This window comes from Tinamus guttatus, unplaced genomic scaffold, assembly GCF_059628265.1.
Source record: "Tinamus guttatus ecotype Peru unplaced genomic scaffold, ASM5962826v1 Tinamus_guttatus_pri_ptg000052l, whole genome shotgun sequence".
NCBI classification, from domain to species: Eukaryota; Metazoa; Chordata; class Aves; order Tinamiformes; family Tinamidae; genus Tinamus; species Tinamus guttatus.
In genome coordinates this window covers 2,180,068-2,202,409 of record NW_028288586.1, presented here as the reverse complement: position 1 = coordinate 2,202,409, position 22,342 = coordinate 2,180,068, and the positions used below count along the sequence as shown (strand labels likewise).

General features: G+C 38.8%; 1 protein-coding gene across 1 annotated transcript; it reads right to left on the bottom strand.

The window, feature by feature from the left end:
• Positions 1 to 4,017: 4,017 nt before the first annotated feature.
• SEPSECS (Sep (O-phosphoserine) tRNA:Sec (selenocysteine) tRNA synthase) lies at positions 4,018 to 20,852 on the bottom strand. Its single transcript, XM_088539951.1, has 11 exons — positions 20,696 to 20,852; positions 20,026 to 20,180; positions 18,042 to 18,160; positions 17,796 to 17,954; positions 16,321 to 16,474; positions 14,492 to 14,594; positions 12,943 to 13,072; positions 12,733 to 12,824; positions 7,203 to 7,296; positions 6,191 to 6,281; positions 4,018 to 4,707 (listed from the first exon to the last, which is right to left on the bottom strand). The coding sequence occupies exons 1-11, from the start codon at positions 20,807 to 20,809 to the stop codon at positions 4,458 to 4,460; spliced, it is 1,461 nt and encodes a 486-aa protein (XP_088396077.1). The 5' UTR covers positions 20,810 to 20,852; the 3' UTR covers positions 4,018 to 4,457.
• Positions 20,853 to 22,342: the final 1,490 nt, after the last annotated feature.

The window sequence follows — 22,342 nt, the reverse complement described above, 5'->3', positions numbered from 1 at the left end:
GACTAGAGAAAAATAAATAATGCACACACCTCTGATGCAGTCATTTTATTTGTGTAAGATCCCCACTTTTTTCTTTAATCAAAAGAGTGGTAGCGAGTAGAAGAGGGCAGCTTAATGGTCTCCGCTCTTCCAGAAAGAGCACTAGGAAAAGCAGCACTCAGCTGCAACCATTCTGTTCATGCTATTCACAGTACGTTTTTTTAAAAAAAGTGGTTATGATTTTGCTATAGCTGAGTCAAGCTGGATTTGAATCCAGGATCTGAAGGCAAATTAGGTTTTAATGTCTTCTGAACTGGATTAGCTTTGATGCTTTGCTAAAAAAGTTGAGTTGAATTGCAGTACGATGAAAAGACTCCTGTTCAGCAGCAAAGGAGATACAATTATCAAACCAATCTTAATGAGATTGTGGACTTAATTTTAGGCTCCCCAGAGGAATGTTCAAAGCCTGGTCTGGTTACACTGACCCTGTCCAGAATGTTGAAATTTATCCAGCAAGATAAATCTGTGAGCAGTGCTTTGATACAGCAGATGCTCGATGAGGGACTAGGACAGAGCAAATGCCTTTTTAACTGTAATTTTTAAACAGTTATTAAACTGCACTACAGTAGGTGTTGTTATCTTTGGGGGGGGAAAAATGTGTAGGACATGAAAAACAACTATTACAGAACACATAAGCACAATTTTTCAAGCACTGGTTTCAAAATTAAAACTTCTGAACAAAGGTTTTCTCTGAGGAGAGCCACTTTGTAACCAATTCAAGTCTTCAAATAGCTATTTTTTTAAAAAAATCTGTCAGCTACACAAATTGTTTTTCCTTTAGATTCCAAATCCTGTCAAGCCAAGTTGATTAAAATGTTGCATTAAGGGGAAAAAAAAAAAAGGGGTGGCAATCTAATCACCCCTTATAAAAAAGTGAAAGCAGCAACTCGATTTTTAAAGCATCATGAACAAAAAGCTATAGCCCATCTATCATTCACATATGGATTCATGTAATGATTCTTCAATTAGAATTATTATCTATACCGCAGCTGAAGACTGAGAACTGCTGATACACTGCAGATGAGAACATTTGCTAGTCTCTGGGCTCCAGCCTTTCTCAAAAAATGATGATCGCACAATATAGATTGCTCGGTTTATGTGTATTAAGCTGCAATGCCAGCATTTACATTTGCAACATTACAATTTTGCTTTCTTAGGCTCAAGAGAATTTGCTGCATCTGGTAGATTTTATTTGCTTTGTATCTTAGGCAATTGTTTCAAGCAAAGCGTGGATAGGCAATATTATTGGCTGTTTAAGTCCTCGGATTTATTCACTTAGATCCTACAAAAGAGGTAAAGTAAGAGTGAGATCCAAGTTTTTGGCATGGCTCCTTCAGTGCCAGCTTGCCTGCACTGTGTCCCAGTGCCGTCTAGTCCTTCTTTCACTCACCTTCGTGCAGACAGTGCAAGAGGCAGCAGCAGAGGGAAGGAAAAGAAAAGCAGCTCTCTGGACAGTCAGGGGCACTGCAAGTGATGAAACGCGCTGCGGCGACGGGACCCGCAGCAGCCCGCGTGTTCCTGCCTGCCTGCGCTCCCCGTCTGCACCACCGTCTCTGAAAGCAGAGCAGGCAGCACGTGCTCACCCTACAGCCCCGGGGGCTGTTCCAGGGCTTTCCCTTTCCCACCTCACTGCTGGTAACTGCATGGTGTGGCCCAGATCACGCAAGACTGAGGCAGAGAGCTGCAGAAATAGTATCTGCGAAATAACCTCACCAAGTGCACATCTGCTCATAGCGTTTCTGCTCCATGAGTGAGCAGAACCTCAGGTTGCCCTCCTAGATGTCTCACTAGTAACACAGGTGCAGGAGATGACTCCAAAATCTGCTGGACCCAACCTGTTATCTGGAAGCCTTCAGTGGCAGGGGTCTACGTAGGGGTGAAGAATAGGGCTGCACATTAATTCAGTTCAGGAGCTTCTTACCTCACCCTACAATCTTAGAAACATCTTCATATAAGGCAACTCGCATTAATGTATTTGTTTCAACTCTGCTTATTTTGCTTATTCTTGCATGAATACTTCTTTTACTGGGAAAGTCCTGCCACAGCTATGAAGTCTCCCAACATCTGTTACACAAAGGAAACAAAAAAAAACAGCTGATAGCTGTATATGTCAATATTATTTCACTGTTTTATTACAGATATTGAGAACAGAAAGTAAATGCATTATATTATATTCCTTCAAAAATATTTGGTTTATCTACCAAAGCTCCTTTTCCAAGTATGTGCTATATATAACAATTCTCCTCCATTTAACTTGAAAGGTAAATTGCAATCTGAATTACTTGCATAAAATTTCAAACTCTCTGCTTACATGACATTATACAATGCCTTTGTCCCTAAAAATTTAAGACCTAACAAATACAGATCACAAAACTAGCAAACAATAGTGGAAACTGGTACAAGAGCTTACTCAAGTAAGGCAACAAACATTTAGCTTAAGTGTCTACACATCACGATGTGGCAAATTTCTAAGGTATTTTAAATTGTGCCACCTCAATGAGATTTGTGAAGTACTTCACTGACATGCATAGACACCAAATACTTTGATTTGCTTTGCAACCAAAATCATTACCTTAAAATTATTTGAAATAAAAAAAAAGGGTTTATAAAGCTGAATTCAGATCAGAACGATGCTTTTTTTCTTTTCCTCTCCACCTCTGTTCAGAGAGCACTGTGGAATTTTTCATCTTTCTGATGAATTTAGAAATATTTTGCAGACAGGAAAATCACTACCTGAGAAAGCATGTCAATCCAGAGTTGAAGTGAGTGAAGTGACTTCTATCAGACAACTTAATGGAAGAACATAAAAGGTAAGGACTTTTTCCTCTCAGAAAAGCCATCTGCTGTTTTCTCTCTGTTCAGGTTCAGGTTATTATTCATCAAACACTTTCTTGAGCTGCTATCAAGCGCCTCTCGACAGCTATTGTTAGGAAATGTTAAAGTTTGCATCCCATGACAAGTCATCTAACTGGGCAAGTTAAGCTCTCACAGGCTGGCTGGGCACTGCCCCAAGCCTCATAAAGATTAGTACGGTATTAACTTACACATATTAATACCATATTTTATATCAACTAAGATGTAATTGATAAATGATTGAGAGGATCCTTTCAAAAGCATCACTATTTTGACCAAGCAATTTAGAGGGCCCCAGTCCCACCAAATGAAACAACTAGAACAGTTTGTGAGGTTAACTGTGGCATCCTAAGTGTTAATACATTACAGGAGGACAGAAAAATGCCTCTGAACATTAGGCTCGCTTTGGCGAGTATTTGACATCAAAACTACATACAATATAGTAATTGCATATAATTAGCTAAAAATCTTGAAACCTACAGTAACGTCATTCCAGTGACCTTCTTCAAGGAACAGATTCCAATCCTATTGTTAACTTAATGAACTCACATCAGGAACTGAATACAGCTACAAAAGCAGCAGTGCCAATGACAGGAGACAGCCGAGAAGTGGAAGTCAGTACATTAAAAAAACAAACAAACCTGCAGACTCACTAGTTCTTGAGATTGCTATATTCATGTCACAGACTTCAGTGAATCTCCTGCTCCTATCCAAGAGCAGCTACCAAAGAAGAGACAATGCATTAAAAAAAAAAAAAAAAGTAGGATGGGGGGTGGGAGGGACTGTACCTCTTCACTCCATGCTCCATAGCCCCTTGCTTTTATAACTGTATTCCCTTAAAAAATTCCTTCGGGTTGCTGAACCCTGCAAATATTTCCAAGAGTGGGGAACCAACAGAATATGAGGCATTCTAGATTTTTTTCTTGGCTACTGAGAATTGTTTTGTGCAAGGCAGTTTATAGACAAAAATGTGCCCAAAAGCAGCAGTGTTGTAAGGCCCTGAAAAGATTAGTATTCCATCTCTCTCACTCCCTCATGTAGTTTTATCATTATATTTAGTGCTATCCCACGCTTTTATACAAATCTTTGAAAAGTGGCAAGTATGCCAAAGAGAAACCACTCATAGACATTTAGGAGGCAGGGAAACATTTTTTGCTGGATATGTACCTATACCAGAAAAGTCTGCAATCACTGCCACAGAGAAAGTTGTTAGTCAAGAACATGGGAATAAGTGTTTTGTGATTTGCTAAATCACAGAATCAGCCACAGTTGGTCAGATTCACTCTCAAGCAAAAGGCTGGCTCAACATCTTTCTCAACTTTGGCACATGTTAAGGACATTTAAATGGTGCAAAAAGGTTGCGACTGGCCCTCTGTCTGAAAGAGAACATTACCTAAAGTTTTCTTTAAAACTGAATTTCACCTGAGTTTTGTTGTTGTCTTTTTCTCCCCTTCTTCTCGGCTGAGGGATAAATTGTTTTCTGCACTGCAGATTCAGAAGGCTAATACAAACCTGACATATTTCAGACAAAAGTGTATCTTCCTGTGTTACAAAAGCTGTATTTTCTAGCCTTCAAGTTGTTCTGAGCTTGTATTAGAATTACTTATTTCATCCACATTTTTTTCTTTCTTTATTTCTTTCCTCGAAGTCTTCAAACACTTGTCAAGCCTTTTCAGGAATGTGTCTACATCTTGTTTTTTAATTCCAATTGCTGATGCAGCGTTGAGGTAAGCACAGGGGTAGTCATTTGTATGTGACATAAAGCCTTTAAAAGTGTAGTTATTAACTGTTTGTACAGACCCACAGGGAACCACCCTGAAACACACAAACAAAATTGCAATTCAGTTAAAGATGCCCTAGTTATTTTTATGTAATATCTTACGATGAACACATTTACCTTTATTCCTATCGAGTTTTCCTTCCTTTCTTCCAATAAACCTATAAGAATGTCACTACAGGTATTTATGACCTCTCTAATGTCAGGGAAGAAGCATCTGCAGCAAACTTGCATTGCAGATCAAGGCTCATGTATTTGATGTGCTCTGTTTCTGGCCTGGTTGGTTCAGCCCTCAGGTAAGCTGAGGAGGTTACAGGTACAACTCGCCTTGTGGCTATGGTTAAAACACTTATCAATCAGAATTTGTTACCTCTACCGGGATGTTCTGAAAAGAAACTGCATTTGGAAAAATACCACTAGGACTGGCAGATCTTCCCTGTATGGAAGTGCTCAGGCCATGTGTTATGCAAAAGTTTGAATGCAAGTGAAGCAGGGAATTGTTCTTACTAACACTGACATTCAGCACAGACACAACATTTTATACCTGCTGATATACCAGGTGAAATCATATATATACTCTGCTGTTAAAGAACCACTTGCCTACATAAAAATAAGGAAAACCTGAAGCCTTTGGAAGTCTTGAAAGTTACAACTTTTCAAAAACGGAATCTTTCGAATCATTTCAGCCGGAGATGACTGAAATTGCAGGACAATACAAGGTTAGGACAGGCAAATTAAAGCGAGCATCTAACTACAGTACATACAGATTTACTGTCACTCATCTGTGCAGGAATTGGAATAATCCAGGCTAATGAAGCCTATCTTCTGATGCTGAGACATTCGGCTCTATTCGAGAAAATGACATTAACTCCATGGCAGAAGCTAGCATGGCAGCAGTAACATTCAGATAAAGGAATTCTGCCAAAACAAATTCTAAATCATTTTCTTGTTCTCAAAGGTTTAAACCAAAATCATTAGAAGTGATTTGGCTTGCATTTTCATGTACCAGTGTCACTAAGAATAAATTCAGCTTGGACTGGTCCTGGCTTTTTTTTTTTTTTTTTTAAGCATAGTTAGTTCCAGAAAGCAGAATTTTCTTCCATATGACAAAAGCAAAGCAGAGTATAAAAAGTTTATTCCCCTGATAGCCAGCACAAGCATATTTATGCTGCATAAACAAAACAAAAATAAAGATCCTCCCTTGTAACTTAATCATAGGATCAGACGAGCTGGAAACTAACTGCAATTGAGAGGCTTTAGAAAATAATGACACCAAGTTATATGGGGACAGATTACCTATTTAGTCTACCAAAGCGAAGGAAGAGGTCCTCACTAACTCAGGCAGGTAGACATATATTATTAGTAGAAAATAGTGATGGGGAAGGGTATATTACTCTCTGACTCTTAATTGCTAGGCTGAAATATGTACTCATGAGACACAGGACACACAAAAAAAAAGTATATAGTCTGTAAAACCTGAATATAGATGTCAATATTTTTCGAAGTTGAGAGCATTCTTACCTTGCTCCAGAAACCTGTCTTGTGAAAAGCATAGATCCAAGCTGGGTAACAGCAGCATCACTATTTTCATCTAGATTTCTCAGTGACATGGCTAAAGTAACAAAAAGTCAGATCAGAACGACTACATTTTTTTTTTCAAAAAGATAACCACAAAGGACAACCAGTCACATAACAATAAAGTATAGCCAAGTATTTATGGTCAGATACAATGAAAATATGAATACTAATATTACATTTATTTGTTCACAACCTATCACTGAATGACTTCTTCAGTTGGATTGTAGGTAAAGCAGAGATACTACATGGAGGAAAAACATTCCTTTTTAGTGCTCAGCAGAATTTATAGTTAGAAAAAATATCTTGAATATGAATTCCATTATCTACCTCACAGCACTGAAAGATAATGACTGAAACAACTATATCATAAATTACTTTAAAAAATCTATTTATTTATAAAGTATTGCTGCAGGCTGACTGTCTTGATTACAGTAAATGAATATTTTGTACAGGAACAATTTTGTAAAAAAATAAATGGCCTGGGTCACAGCTCTACTACAGAACCACAGAATGGTTAAGGTTGGAAGGGACCTCTAGAGATCATCTAGTGCAACCCCCTGTTCCAGCAAGGACACCTAGAGCACGTGGCACAAGGTGGCATCCAAGCAGGTTTTGAAGATCTCCAGAGAAGGAGACTCCTGAACCTCTCTGGGCAGCCTGTCCCAGGCTCTGTCACCCTCACAGGGAAGTTCTTCCTCATATGGAGATTAAACTTCTTGTGTTTCAGTTTGTATCCATTACCCCTTGTCCTATCACTAGTATTAGTCTGCTTCTATAGGAAATTGCCTTCTATAAAAAGTTTAATGGGTTCATTTTAGCCTAAGAATCATTTCATAGAGTGTGGTAAACAATGTCATATATGTAAGAACTGTGTGTAAAATAATATTACAAATGCACATTGTATTAGATTTTTTTTTTTAAGAAAAAAGAAAAAAAAAAAAAGAGCAATGATTACCTAGGGAAATGGGGTTATGGGGTGTGTCCAACAGTCTCTCATTGTGGGTATCTGCCAACTTCTTCAGCTCGCTTGAAAGATAGAAGAACATTTCCTGGAGAGGGAAGGAAAAAAAAAAAAAAACAGTATTTTTGCTGTTAGCTATCAAACTGAGAAAATAGTATCAATTTCACAAAATTGTTAAGTTTCCATTTCACCCTATAGGTGCCCGACTGATAGGTTTTTATGTGTAAAAAAATAACTAGGTTAGACAGCTCTCTGCAATCTCTCTATAAAGGAATGATTCAATTTCCTGAACACTGCTCTGCCCCTCAAGCTGCTTGGGATGTCCGTCATTTGCTCTGTGACCCTGAAACTTAAAGCGGGAAAGGTGCGGAGAGATTTCCAAATTTTCCCAGATTTTCCTCTGTGTCAAGTCCCTGTCAAGTTAGCTGAGCTCCCTGCCCACCGTGGCCTCGTAAGCCTCCAAGAATGAGCTGTTACTATTGCAGGTGGCCATGTCACGGCGAAGTGCTCCTTGCACTATTCTAATCTGCACCAGAATTGAAACAGATAAAAGTAGTGCATGCATGGAACTACAATTAAGACCAGTTCATACATTTTCATACAAGAAGGACAGTCCTAAGAAGAGGGGTATGAACATACATTTGAATGGACTTTGTTTCACAAAGTACAGTCCTGAATGCAGCAGCCATTCTCCCCATCCTCCAAGTCTTTGTGATCAAAATTATGTTTTTGAGCTGCACCCTCACCTCTCCCCAAAGGTCATATGAAACCAAATGAGTTTTGTGGTGGCTAAGTTTGAAGAACGTCACAGCTGCTGTTCTTCAGCTACTGCAGGGTCTCATTTCATGAGAGACCAAGTGAACATAGCTCCTGCCCTGCCCTTCCCAGTACAACGGCAGGAGCCAGCCCAACAAAAAGTGCCACGTCACTAGCATAAGTGACTGCATACCAGATTCGCTGTCAGCAACAGCATAAAGCTTCTGTAATACTCTGAACAATAACCAAAACTTATGGGGACCACCAATGGTTAACTACCAGGGCTATAAATTTGTGAGCAAGTGCTGAATTTTTTCAGAGGTGTTTTGAAATCAAGTGCCTCTGTGGTTTCAAGTCAGCAGGGTTTACTTACAGGGCACTCGTGGACTGTTTGGACACTTGTCCCTCCCTTCTGCTTCAACACGCAATATAAACACGACTCATTTGTTACTTGCTTCATCGCAACAAGCATCACTAATGTATTTAGCCATTAAATCAGTACTTTTCGGGAATCCAATTTGTTAATTAATTTGTGCTCCCTCTGCTGGCTGTTTAGATCAATGATTGAAGAAAAACAATGCAGAACTATATGTTAACTCTGTCTACTATAGATATACTTACTGTTGAAATTAGTCCTGAGAAAAACCTATGTTCAAGTAGTAAGAAATTCCCAAATAATTCCTATATGTGTGTGTCTCGCCTACTCTCTGTTGCATCTCTAACTATTCCATCAGTGAAATGACCACAAGTTTGTTATCCACTGTCTGAGTGTATAAAAATAAAATCAACTAAGTTGCTAGGTCAGTCTTCACATACATATGGACTTGGTAGAACAAGGGAGAACAGAGAGACAGCAAAGAAAATATAAGGATGTGTTTTCATTAATTAACTCAAGCTACCTGAACACAAATTCAAAACTGCCTTTTTTTTTTTTAAAAAAATAAGCTATAATATTTTGCATCTTTCTATTGGAAAGCCTCTAGATATTTTATAAATAGTTTCAGCAGTAAAGCAGTTTGTTATACAATAGATGAACAGCACTTTCAAAAGGAGAAGAAAAAGCAATATTTTTGTAAGGTCAAATCTATAGCCAACCTCTATTATAAAAATATTTCTCTTGTGTGAAAATTTATAAGCAGCCTAACCAATTATATCCAATGAGCTCTTATATAATTTATTTCCTGTGGTAGGCACCCTGGTTTTCTCAAATGGAGCCAGGTATTATGCTGAAGTTGTATTGAACAACCTATGCACTAAATGTCAGCTATGTTTTAATTCACTCTTTCCTCTTAGAAGCTCTTCACAAAACCTCAGCAGGCCAGTAGAATGAATGCTAAACTATGTGAAAATGTCTTGCACTTTTTTTTGGTCTTCCAAATTATTTCTAGCATCTAAAATGATAAAATACCTCAAAAATATTGACAAGTCAGCAATTGTATCTATGCCCAACATGCCAAATGACAATTATTTGGATGAAGCGGCCAATTCCACAAAAAGTATATACAAGCATTATCAAGAAGGTTTGTAATAATTCACTATTAGAAATACTGGGATCATGCTGCAACTATACTACAAAACTATACAACTTGTGCTTTGTTTTGGAACCTTCACGCTAGGTACAGGCGACTCTTCACTTCTTGCTCGAGTGCAACAGGTCCTGCACAGAGACACAGCTCTTGTCCTAAATGAAAACGGCTACAGGGAGAAAAGTGAAAAGCCAGTAACTCCAGAGGAAAAAAGAGACACATAGTTATATTACTAAATATTCCATTAGCCTATAGTAGTTTACAGACAACTGACGAAGGTGAGAAAACCTCTTCTGCACAGTGGAAAGCAAGCTGCCCTGCTTGCTGATAATATCTCCCTTGCCTCTGTCTTGCTTCACTCATACCTGAAAAAAATCAGCATTGCTCGGATGGCAGCCATATGCTTATCATGTTGGAAAGGACATCGCAGAACAGTAATTTTACAATCACTTTGCACTAGATACAGACTGCCAAATCTCCTGTGCTGTACACGAGACTGATCATTAAAGACAATGATTACATTCAGTTAAACTACAACCTGCTTGCACCCAGACAATAAATTAAATATGATCCTATATATCTCACCAAGAAAAAAATCCTGGATTCCCACAGGTTTGAGAAACCACAATGTAGCAAGCTGACTACACAAAACAAGTGCTTTTAATCTTGAAAGAATATGTGAATTTTGTCATTTTTAATATCCAGCATTGAGTGTCTTTCTCTTCTTAGATTTGATCATAAGTAGAGCAACAACATAATCTCATGCTGAAGTGTACAAATAATTCATTCCAATCAGAATAATCCATGTTTTCTTGCATCAATGGCAACTTCGCTGTAAAGATAAATTCCTCCCACTTGATATGATTTTAAATATTTTAGATAGATACTCCATAAAGACATAACAATGACTCTAGCTGACCACTCTTTGAAACTTGTGGATAAACAGACAGGCACAGATATTGAAAGTTCACCTCCATCCCAAGTAATACAATTATAATTAAGATAATCAGAGTACCTTCATCATTGGATTGTTAAGGAAAAATTATTGAGGAAGTCCTTAATTGCTGAAAACAAAATTAAGGCACTACTTCTTTGATAACATCATTATACTAACTAATTAAATGGACATGTTGGAAAACAGTTAATGATATTAAACCTGATATGGAATTTTAGTGTTTGGCTCTCTATCAATTCTGAGATGATAATTAACTGAAGTCTATTGTTCATGATATCAAGTAGCGCTGCCACTAGATTTGTTACATGTGGCCCAGTTCATCCAACAAAATACACACCTGAAGAGAGACATCTAGGCTTAAGACCAGGCAATACAGAACTTGAAAACTAACACACTCAGAAAAGCAGAGGAGTCATTAGAAAAACCTAACCTTTACATAGTATTATGAGATGTTTGAAAGAAGAGCTATTAGCAGATTTGACCGCAGATCCATTATCGTTAACTGCACTACAAAAAGACCTACATCCCCAAACAAGACCAGGGGCCCACTGCTCTAAACACAGGGTAAACATAAAAAAGGCCACACTGACAATCCAGAACAAGAGAGAAAATAACACTACTGGGTATGACTGACGGAAGTCTTCTCCACTCCTTGCCTAGAGACACTGGGCTAATAAAAGGTCATTGAGAAGATTCCTTACTAAACTTTCACATATGGCCACCTTTAGTCAGATACTTGGCCAGCATGTGTGCTTTCCTCTCTTGCTCTTCCATCCTCAGGGTCACTGCACCATTTCGCTACTCTATGAGAGGACATATAGCCCATACTCTTGGACAGTTGCAGACTCCATGAATGTCAACCAGTTGGAAAACCACTCAAACTCCTTCTCCTCCCCACATTAACCAGTTCATCCATCCATGTAAAGGAGAAGTGGACATACTATTTATTTTCTTTGTTGCAAGATATTAATCTCTTTGCAGTAACACTCTGGGCTTTCTGGTTTGCATTCAAATAACCTGAAGTAACACTGATATGAGTAAGGTAAAAGGAGAAAAGAAAAAAATGCCTGTATTTTTTTTTATAGCTGACTTTGTGTGAGTAGGTGTAGCTGCACCAATATAGAAAGGAGTACTCAATGTCAAGCTATAAATAGCTCCTGCTGAGAGCATAATAGCTCTGCCTCTGCTTTCACAGAGCACAGGCAATAAACTATCACTATTATATTTTAACAGTTCGGAAGCAAAAAACATTTAAGCAAAAAAGGTTTCTATTTCTACAGCAAATCCAATAAAAGAAACATATTTATGCCATATATAAGGCTGTGTTTATGGAACATATTCACTCTTGAAATATAAAGACCTGAAGTTGTGAAAGCATAATGTTTTATTTGCACTAAAATCCTATATCCAATAAAACCATATCATTTTAAATACAAAGCTATTCATTAAGACATTGTATTTACTAAAGAACTATTATTCATGACTTGACAATATTTATACTGCCCAATACGTATTTGCATGCAGTATAAATCTACAGAAAGAATGCTCTATGTTGAAATATACAGTTAGCAAAATCAGGTCTCTTAATATAAGGAAAATACCAGAATTAAGGGCAACTCAAAGGCATAGATTCCAGCCCTAAGCCGATTTGAACATTTGTGCAATGCAGTTAGAGTCAACACTGCAGAAAGCTAGGAGAAGCAGGGAAGAAACCTAGCTCTGTCTTAATGAATGTCTTGAAATCTGGTATCTTTCTCTGTTTGTAGCCATACACGTTACTTATAACTTAATCAAAAGCTGTGATTCTCCAGAGAAAGTGGTACGCAAACACAGAATGCAACACTGCTACAGTACCCAAACACAGTAGGGCCAAATGAAGTGGCAGAGAGATCCCTGTGTTAGCTCTGACTGTGCTGGACACCCACGCTGTGCAGCCCAGTGTTGCAAGCAGCGCGACCACAGCACATCGCTTCCACTTCCTGCGCTTCTTTGGGCAAAATTCTATCCACTTAGGTCATACAGAAAAACAATAAAAATGAGCAAGATAGCACAGGACTTTCATTCTCTGGTTTGGAATACAACATATAAATAGATCATAAAAGCCATGATTTACTAGCACCATTTGGCCAACAATTACTACTGCTGACACTAGCTTTCCCGATTAAGAGCTGTGAGCTTAGAAGAAATTCCACAGCTTTCTATAGAGAAATTGGATTCCCCAAAAAAAAAAACGGGTTCACAATTGGAAGATTTTGTTCAATGATGACTTCACGAAAGTGTTGCTTACCTTCCTCTCTTTCAGTAGCTGCTTGTAGCCACTCGTACCTAGAGACAGAAGTGTAATGAGGACATCTAAAGAAGGAGATGCAGATGCTCTTCCTGAAAAACAGGCAGACAGATCAAATTCACCAAAAAACATAGTATGAAAGAAAGCTAAAAATCAAGTTCTTTACAGTTATTCTGAATGCACAGATAAAAAACATTCTGAACTCTTTACCTGGGTACATTTTGCTGATCTCCTGAATGAAGGACTCACTGAAGCCAGCAATGATAGCACCACCTACTGGAACCATAAAATTCTTGTCCAGGCTCTGAATAAACGCATCTATTCTGCCCACTCGAGCACCCTTTACCAAAACAAAATCCAGAGCATGGATTAGCAAAAAGCATTTAATAGCATCGCAATCACACAGCAACATAAAGAAAATAAATCTAATTCCTAAAACACACTGACATATTGTACTGTCATGAAAACTAACAATTGGAGCATTACTTTTTCTTAGCACAACTGATTAATTTATTACTGTTTGTCGCCTGACTACAAAATGCCCTATAATTTCCTCTTTTGCTGATTTCTTGACAATGATTTTAGTTCTTACAAGTCTACAGACTGCAATTCATTAAAAAAAAAAAAAAACACACACACAAACAAAAAACTCTCACATGGAATTTAAGGGAAATTATATAGTTAAAACTCCATAATGCAAAACACTTCACAGATGTGTACAGTAAAAGGGCTACAGCTTAATGTTTCATCAGAAAAAGATTTATCTTGGTACATGTTTAGAATTTGCATTAAAACAAGTGGGCTGTGACAGCACTCCTTCATATCAGGCTGCTTGCAGTATGAAGATCCAGATAATTTCCCAACAGCAGATTTCTCCATCTCCCAGAAAATAAAATGGCAATACATGTATAGTTCATCAGATACTCTCAGAGGAACAAATGCAAATCCTACAGTACAGCTCCCATTTGAGTAATGTGCTGCTGTGTATTGAGCAATTAAGTATGCAGCATAACAGACCCTGAAAAGCATATGCAAGTTCATCCTTACTACATACACTACATAATACCAAGAAACAAAACACACCTAACACTTATGGCAAAAAGATTGGAGAGAGGAAAAAAAAAAAAAAAAAAAGCAGATTCCATTAAAACAGAGTTATTGTTTCTATGTTAAAGTCGCTTACTAAATCGGAGAAGGGAAGAGGCACTAAGAGTTTGTTGGCTTTTTGGTAGAATTTGATTTAGCTGAGAACAACAGAGGAAAAGCAGGGCAAATAAAATTGTGCCAGAAGCTCTTTCCTGTTACACTCTTGCTTTTTTGAACAAACCACTGAAGGTAATTCGGTATCCTCAGCTACCCTCTATAGCAACAACACCTATAACAGTGACAAAACCTATATAGGTACAATCTTGTTTCTCAGACAAAAATCTATAACTCACATTCTAATGAGGACTATATTCCTATTGGTGCCTTATTTTCATTTTGTTAATGCATTAATGAAACATTTAAAAAAAAAAGCTTATGAATGATATCTTTCCATTATGAAAGATGCTTTGAAGGAAATGAAAATCTGTTTTAGTATACAGAAATGTTATGTTTATAATTTATCTCCTCAATTTCTACCTCCCTCTGCTCTATGTTCTTAAATATCAGACTTATATAGGATTAATCTCAAAGGTGTGAAACACATGTACTAGTGTTATATATAATCAGAGATTTAGTCATAGTTTTTAAAAAATATTGATTAAAATACTTTCACCTGCTGGATAAGATGCATGCACTTTGAAGACTGAACGCCATATGCATTGTTGACAATATGGGGAATGTCATAACTAGCACAAATTACAGCCAGCTCCTCCAGCCTACAAACACAAAACTATAATTTAGACAAATATTTATGAGATGTTACAAATCAGAACATTAAAAGGCTAAGAGATCTACAAGAAGATCATAATGAGAAAAGAAACTTCTTTGATTAGTACATTAAGTACATAGCTAACTAAAGTCTTAAAAATACAGAGATTTTGAGAACAGAGCTGTATAGGAGTTACCCTCCTACAGGAGGATTATGTTATAGCTTTCTATAGTTGCTGGTATCCTTTAAATAGGAAGTGCATTCAAATCCTCCTGTGGTACAGCACAACTGCAGAGGACAAAATAATCGTGTGTCAAAAAGAAGAGACAGATAAGGAAAGGATTCATTTACCCAAGTGAAGATATAGACCATTCAATTTTGATAGCTTTGATTTAAGTTTGCTAATAAATTTGCAACTCAACTCCTAGCAGGGTTCATAGTATTCTGACAGAAGTTTTTGTTTATTTTTACTTTCCCCTTGGCAATAGGGTTAATCCATGTTAAATCCTGAATTATTATTATTTGAGGCAGAAAAGCAGAAGGAAACATCTTTACTCAACATGTTTCAGATTCAATAAAGTTTCTCTTCCATACTTAGAAATGTTCAATTATGTTTCCCAGATAACAAAGTAATTAATAACTAAAAATATACTGCAGAAGAACTTTAAATGTAAGCATTTTAAATTTTGGGATAAATTAAGAAAAAAAATCTGATGCTCATTTTGGAAAACTGACTCAACATAAGCAAGTGCTTCGCCCACCCCTACTTCAACATATCATTTTCAGTCTGAAAGCTTTTTTAAAGTAAGCTTCATAGCAATAACGTTTCAACAACTCTGTTTTGTGTGAATGGCTGTATTGCTCATCTCTGCTTCAGCTAGTGCTTGAAAGACATCTTTGCAGCAACTACAGAAGATATGTACATGGACACATAGTATTAGGAAAGAATGCAACGTATTTTAAGCCTTTTAATGGTGATTTAACAGCTGGAAATTAGAAGTAGTATCATGCAATCAGGCAGCAAATGTTCAAACCAGGATAAGTTACACCAGGGCAAATTGTCAGTTATACTTGCACAGTACATCTGTCCTAGATGCTTCCAAGAGCTTATTTATATCAGTGTATCTTAATCAGCTCTAAAAGCATCAGTGTAACACAAGAAAAGCGTAGCTCTAAAAAGGCCTTTTGTAGGCTGTAGCATTCTAAATTGTTTTAACGCACAGACTAACATTAAAAACGACAAGAAAAATTCATCAGTGAGCTAAAGGAGAGAAGATAACAATACTAAATTATAGTATTATAACTATATAGTATAGTTATTTAGTATAGTATATAGTACCATACTCTAGTATAGACTGTGTAACTGCATTTTCTGGATTATGTTTCTGTAAATGAAAATTTACTTTTACCACTTCTGAAAAAATTACAAAACAAACCACTGCAATAGTAACATTCATTTCATCCCAAGAATCTATTACTAATCTCTCTGTCACACAGTAGAAGGTGTATCTTCTGTACTGTTCTCATTTTCATGTTCTGTACTGTTCTCAGTTGCCCAATATTCTTTTCTACAAGTGAGACTTCATTTCAAGCTACCATTTCCCTTAATTCAGGGATAAATGTCTCTGCTCTACTAATTTTTGACAGAAACTGAGCAGTTTTAAGAAGATGAACCTCAAACATGCAGGTTTGCTACTGCAGCAAGAACTACCACACTTATGAAGACTACTTACCTATCAGGTACCCTTGGAGCAAAGCAAGAGGTTGTAGAATGAACACAGAGAATATTTTCAGCACCAAGAGCTTTGATTTTAGCTTCCACTGCTTTGATGTCTGTCCGTAGCTCATCACCTTCCAATACATTTTCTATCACCACAGGCTCAAAACCTAACAAATGCAGACAAGACCCCTAAGTATGTCACAAAGTAATCTCAAATCTCAGACTAACTGTGGGTATTTTGGGTTCCAATATAAATTTGAAAAACCGATCAACCTCATACTCAGGTTCTCTAAAAGCATGGACAGATTAATGTCTAGCAATGTTCATGATGAACTAGCTTTCATCATTAAGTTCCTGTCTTATTTGTTTAATCCATTTTCAAACTACTTATTGTAAAACAAAGATTCCTATTTTTGATCTCATCTTGAAAGTGAAATTTTTCATTAAAAAAAAAAAACCACATACTTTGGATTTTAACATTTCCAGAAGTCTATATATAACAGCTGAAAAACAGTTATTTCTCAAGGATATATTTGAGAAAAGTTGAAAAAAAGAAGAGGGCGAGCTAATCCCCTTTTTCTAAATACCAGTGAAGGCACATCTGAAATCCAACTTCAGTTTTGGAACTTGCAGCTCAAGTGGGATGTTGAGACCATCAGAGGGCCACCAAGACTACTAATGTACAATGGCTAGGACTTGTTCAAGTTGTTCAGGAGAGGCTGTTCTTGTTCAATCAGAAAGAGCTAGTAGAGCATTCAGCCACATGAAGAGGATTTACAAAGATGACAGAAACAATCTTTCTTGGTAGGATATAAGAAAATACAACAGCCATAAAATTTGACTCGAGAGGCTCAGAATGGACCACAAGAAAGCCTTTTTCATCATAAGGAGAATGCAGAACTGCAACAAGCTATCCAGAGAGGTGGTAGAAGTAAATTGGTAAAGTTTTCCAAAAAAAAAAAAAAAATACACACTCCAAAAAACAGATCAATCATATCTTTCTTCACTATAAAGCTAATTTCCTTGATGTTTTAAATTGAGCACAATTTGAAAACACTCACCTTTCTCACATACACAGGCTGTATCTGCCCATCTAATTCCTTTCAAACACCATGGACAGAACACTTTATCTGGATCCAAACTTCTAGTCATTTGCATCGAACAAGTGATTTATGCAAAAAACAAATCAAAAAAACCTCCCACGTATCCTAGGAACTAAGCCCAGAATCTATGTCATGCTTTGCCCAAGGTAAGAGCACAGAGCTGAAAAATTATGGTCTCCCTTACTTGCCCTTTCCTTGATCCCATGAATCTTTGTGCAAGAGAAGGGAGCTTCAGTGTGAGGATAAACTTCTGCTCATATCTTACAGTCTGGTAGACAAAGAATTCCATTTGAGAGACATGCCTGTGGCTTAAGGATCAATCTGAGAGTTGTGGTTTTAAATTTAGTAGTATAGCACGGTGTATACCCAGTCAACTCCCACTCACCTGCAGTTATCATAGATTTAAAGCAAGATTTCTGGTCTATACGCGGCCAAATAATGTATTTTGCCTTTGGTCTCTTGTGTCGCAGCGTTAAAAAACACAGAGTCAGACTCATTCCAGTTGCCATGGGAACCACGAAGCAACTGGTCACCGTCCGAACACCTGCACATCAAAAGCAAGTCAGAAATTAAAATGAAGAGCACATGGTAAGTCCCCACAAAAGAGAAAGACTTTTAGCTTTACACCTACCAGCCAGCTTTAAAATATCCAGAACTATCGAATTAGTTAGTTTGTTCAGAAGGCTAGACCCTGCAGCCTTAGGCTGGACAGCAGAAATATCACCTGACCTTCCAATTCCATGGATCAACCTAAATGGAAAAAGTTGAAAATATCCATCAAGATTTTTCATGTCCCAAAGCAGCATTTCTTCCTGACTGAAGAAATATTAGTTTGATAAACAATTCTCGAAAATGCTATACCCAATGTAACATCAAAATACCATAATGAGTGAGTTCTATTATAGCAAATTACATATACTAGTATGAAACCTTTTATTTCCTGAAGAGTCGATTAACAATGCTCTATGAAGCAGACAGAAACTGTGAGAATGCCCAGTGTAACAAACCCTCTACTGTCTGGCAGACTCGCTTTTAAGAAAACTTTGAAACTCTTGAGCTCTTCTTGATGTCTACTGAATTAACATTATAAATGATGCCACATTTGTACACACAACTCCCAAGAAAAAACAAGCAAAAACACCCCAATTGCCTATACACAAATGGTGTTGGCAATACTCCTCTGATAAATGTTTCACCTTCACAGGGTGACACAGTGACCACATATACTGTGACAAAATGTCCTCAAAAACCTTTCTGTTACCATATCACTTTGCCCATCTTTTTCTACATCTTCACACCATCCACCTTGTGCTACTATTCAACATTATGTATTGTGCAATACCACCTCTTCTTGCATTCTACATCCATAAACTACATTTACAAACACTGGTATTACTGCCTTTCAGGATTGAAGGATCATAATAATCCTTTGCAAAATATAATCTTACAGAAATAATCTTAACCCTGGCTGAAACGCAGCAGCTGCTCAAGTAAGCTAGTAACAACATACATCTATTTATGGCTTTAATTTCTTTCTGTTTTGGGAACAGAGTGAAATGCAGTCTGATGAACGGATGGAATTCAGAGCTTCTAGGAGCATAGTTTTACAGTTTAAATGCTTTTCTCATGTTCCAGGCTAATTACAGTAAGTTGATAATTAACTGAAACTTGCACTAACTCTCACTCCCTCCTTACTTATTCCTGTTGCTATGTTCTTAACAGCCTCCTCATACTACTGCCTTTTCTTTTCTGTATATATTTACTGACCATAGCCTGAAATCACTCTCACCTTTCTCATATAGCCCATTTCTAATGAATTCTCCTAATACTAGTCTCTGGCATCTATAAAGCAGAAAGGAAAGAAAGCTTGAAAACTCTTTCCTGGAATCCCACAACTCCCTAATTTACCTGTAAATATTGCTTCAGGAGTTAAGTGGAGTAGCAGAAACCCCTTCCTTGCTACTGCTGACACATGTGAAGATGAGGTGCCAGGTGAGTTGCCCCAGAGCAGCAGTAGCTAAATGATAGTAGCCCAGGGACTCTGCCAAGAAACTGGATACAACTTGTCTAGTGCTGCCAGAAAGCAGAACTTCCTCCATGGTGCGACCTCCACCTCCCTATCAGACACATCTCAGTCTGTCTACAGGACAGAAAATGGAAAAGCCTAACAACTCATGTATTAGTGCTTTTCTGCATTATTTTTTCATGGTACCATGGGACTCTTGAAAGCTGTTTAACCTAAATTAGTTTAGCATTTTTGTTTGAGAAAGGTTTGTTTCACTCATGTTAAATGAGACATCGGCAAAGATACCAAGCACAGAGTACCACTGCAAAAAAGAAAAAGAAAAAAAAAACCTATAAACTTTAATTAAAAAAAAAATTCAGAGCCTCTGGAATTATAGCATACAAGGCACGCATCAAGTATCAGAAGATTTCAAGACTTTCCAATGAGTTATTAATGGATCTTCAACACAGAAAGCTGTATCAACTCAACATTGCATTACACAGTTTCTCAAATACTGCCAAAGTTTGAGCTAATAAGATGTAACAAAAAAAAGTTTTGAAAATATTAATAACGAAACAGTATAGTGATTCAAACTGCTGACGCCTGGTACCTGTAATGCCTCCGGGCCACGAGTCCTGAGGCCACTCTTCCTTCCCTCTCACCCACACCACAGTTGCCCAGGAAGTTGTTGCTATCCATAATGGCGAGCTCATGAAGAAACAGCTCAATGGTACTTTCATCCCATCCATCCTCAGGACACTTTCCCTTTGTAAAAACAGCAATACAAAGTGAATTCCTAGACTCAGGGAAGTAAAAATGAATACAACTGTGAGTAAACTGCTTTGGTAATATAACCCTTTTCTGCAAGGAGGAGCATTGCTGTAGTATGTTAATGCTATTAATGTAGTGTATTAATGCTAATTTTCTATACCTTAATGCTATTTTCATATTTTCACATATAGCAATACTATTATAGTATTTTACATTTTATTATCTAATCTTGTGAGCCTGTATTCGGAGAAAAACTAAACAATAAATCCATGCATATTCTGTACCGTTAAACTAGCATACCCCGATATTAAAACTCAGAACGTATTCTACGCTGGAAGACTCCACGGCACGTCCCCCGTGAGCTCAGAGCAGCTCGGTGCTCCCAACAGGGCGGAGGTGGTGAGAAGGCGGGAGGCGGTAACCGCGCTGCGCTCACCGCGGCCCGCGGCCCACGGCCCCCAGGGCTCTTCCCCTCCTCAAAGCGGGCGCCGAAGCTCCCGGGCCGTTACCTGCTCCAGCAGCGCGCGCAGGCGCAGCTCGTGCGCGCGGCGGCCCTGCGCCCCCTGGCGCACGTAGCCCGCCGCCACGAGCCGCTCGCTGCGCGCCAAGTTCTCCGCGTTCATGGCGGCGGCGGCGGCCGCTCCGCGGCGGCGGCCGCTCCGCGCAGGCGCAACCCCGGCGCGCGGGTGGTCGCGCGCCCCGCCGGCGCCCCGCTCGGGTCCCGCGGCAGCCACTGGCGGAGCTGCGCATGCGCCGCCGGCGTGCGCGGCGGCCCCGCCCCCCGCGCCCGCCCCTCCCCGAGCCCCGCGGGCGCTGCCCCCGGACCCTCGTGCTACGGAGGCCGGGGTGGGCCCTGAAACGGAGCGGGCGCCATTTTACCCTGTGGGGAAGAAATCTGCGAGGAGGGGAAAAAAAAATAAGAAACCCGATTTTTTTAAAAAAATATTTTATTTTATTTTAACTTATTTTCTTTCCAGAGATTGGCAGTGGGCTGTGAAGATGAGGAGCAGCCAGGTGGCTCCTCCTTGGGTTCCTGTTGTGGATAAGAGCTGCCCACGTTGCACAACGTGTAGTGAGCGAAGCTGTTTCTGGGCTTGTCCCCAGTGGATAATGGCAGCTCGCTGCTGTGGTGTGGCTGCAGCCCGGCCTACCTGACAGGCTGTGTGGGGACAAATATTCTGTGCAAGTAGAGACTCCATAGAATCATGGAATCTTAATGATTGGGAAAGACCTTTGAGATTATCAAGTCCAGCTGTAAGCCCCTGAACACTATGGGTGCTAAGGCATGTCCCTTAGCGCCTCATCTGCGTGTTTCTTGAACATCTCCAGGGATGGTGCCTCCACCGCTTCTCTGGGCAGCCAGTTTCAAGGCTTCACCATTCTTTCCATGTTAGAAATTCTTCCTAATGTCTAACCCAAACCTCCCCTGGTGCAACTTGAGGTCATAAGAGGAAGGGTTGTGTGGGTGCTTCCCTAATGCATTAGCTGGGAAAGTACCAGTGGGCCAGCAGGAAACCCTTTAGGGGCTTTTTGCCTTTGTTACTGGAAATAAGCAGAGCGCATGGGCCCCTTTTTCCACACTGGCTGTCCTGCCCACTCCTCAGGGGTGCTCAGGCACCCCTTGGCATTGGCAGGGTGCTCCCTGCCTCCATAAATACCCCTCAGCTGTCCTGCAAAAACTGGGCAGGCCTTTCCTTCATTTTCTTTTATTTTTTCTTTCTTTTTTTTTCTTGTTAGATTTCACGATAAGCACCTGACATATGAATTGCTGTGTTTGGTTTTGACCAGCTGTACCTGGTCAACTTACTTTTCTTTTTTCTTAATCAAGTCTTATCTGATTCCTCTGTTTTACAGGTCTAAGTTCAGGTGGCTAAATAGCATGAGAAAAGTACACAGTGACCATCCTGCTTCTAGTCAGCTGTAGCTTTAATTAGCCTGACCAAGATCTGTTGGGTGTCTTGGCAAAGTAATCTTACACACCTGTGTGAATTATCGGCTCTATAATTAACTATATTGGACTATAATTTACACTTTTTTTCCATTTTGAGCATAGATTAATTTAGCTGCCCTTCTTCATAGCCCCTTCCCATCTCAGTCGTGTTGTATTTGAACTGTTAGGAGGATTTGTACTAAAACCGTCTTATGAATAAGCTTGT

Coding starts and splice junctions, on each gene's coding strand:
- SEPSECS (XM_088539951.1), bottom strand. CDS start 20,809: ATGAACGCGGAGAACTTGGCGCGCAGCGAGCGGCTCGTGGCGGCGGGC. Junction 12,825..12,942: donor GATCAGCAAAATGTACCCAG/GTAAAGAGTTCA, acceptor CCTGTTTTTCAG/GAAGAGCATCTGCATCTCCT. Junction 7,297..12,732: donor AGCTACTGAAAGAGAGGAAG/GTAAGCAACACT, acceptor TTCCCTCTCCAG/GAAATGTTCTTCTATCTTTC.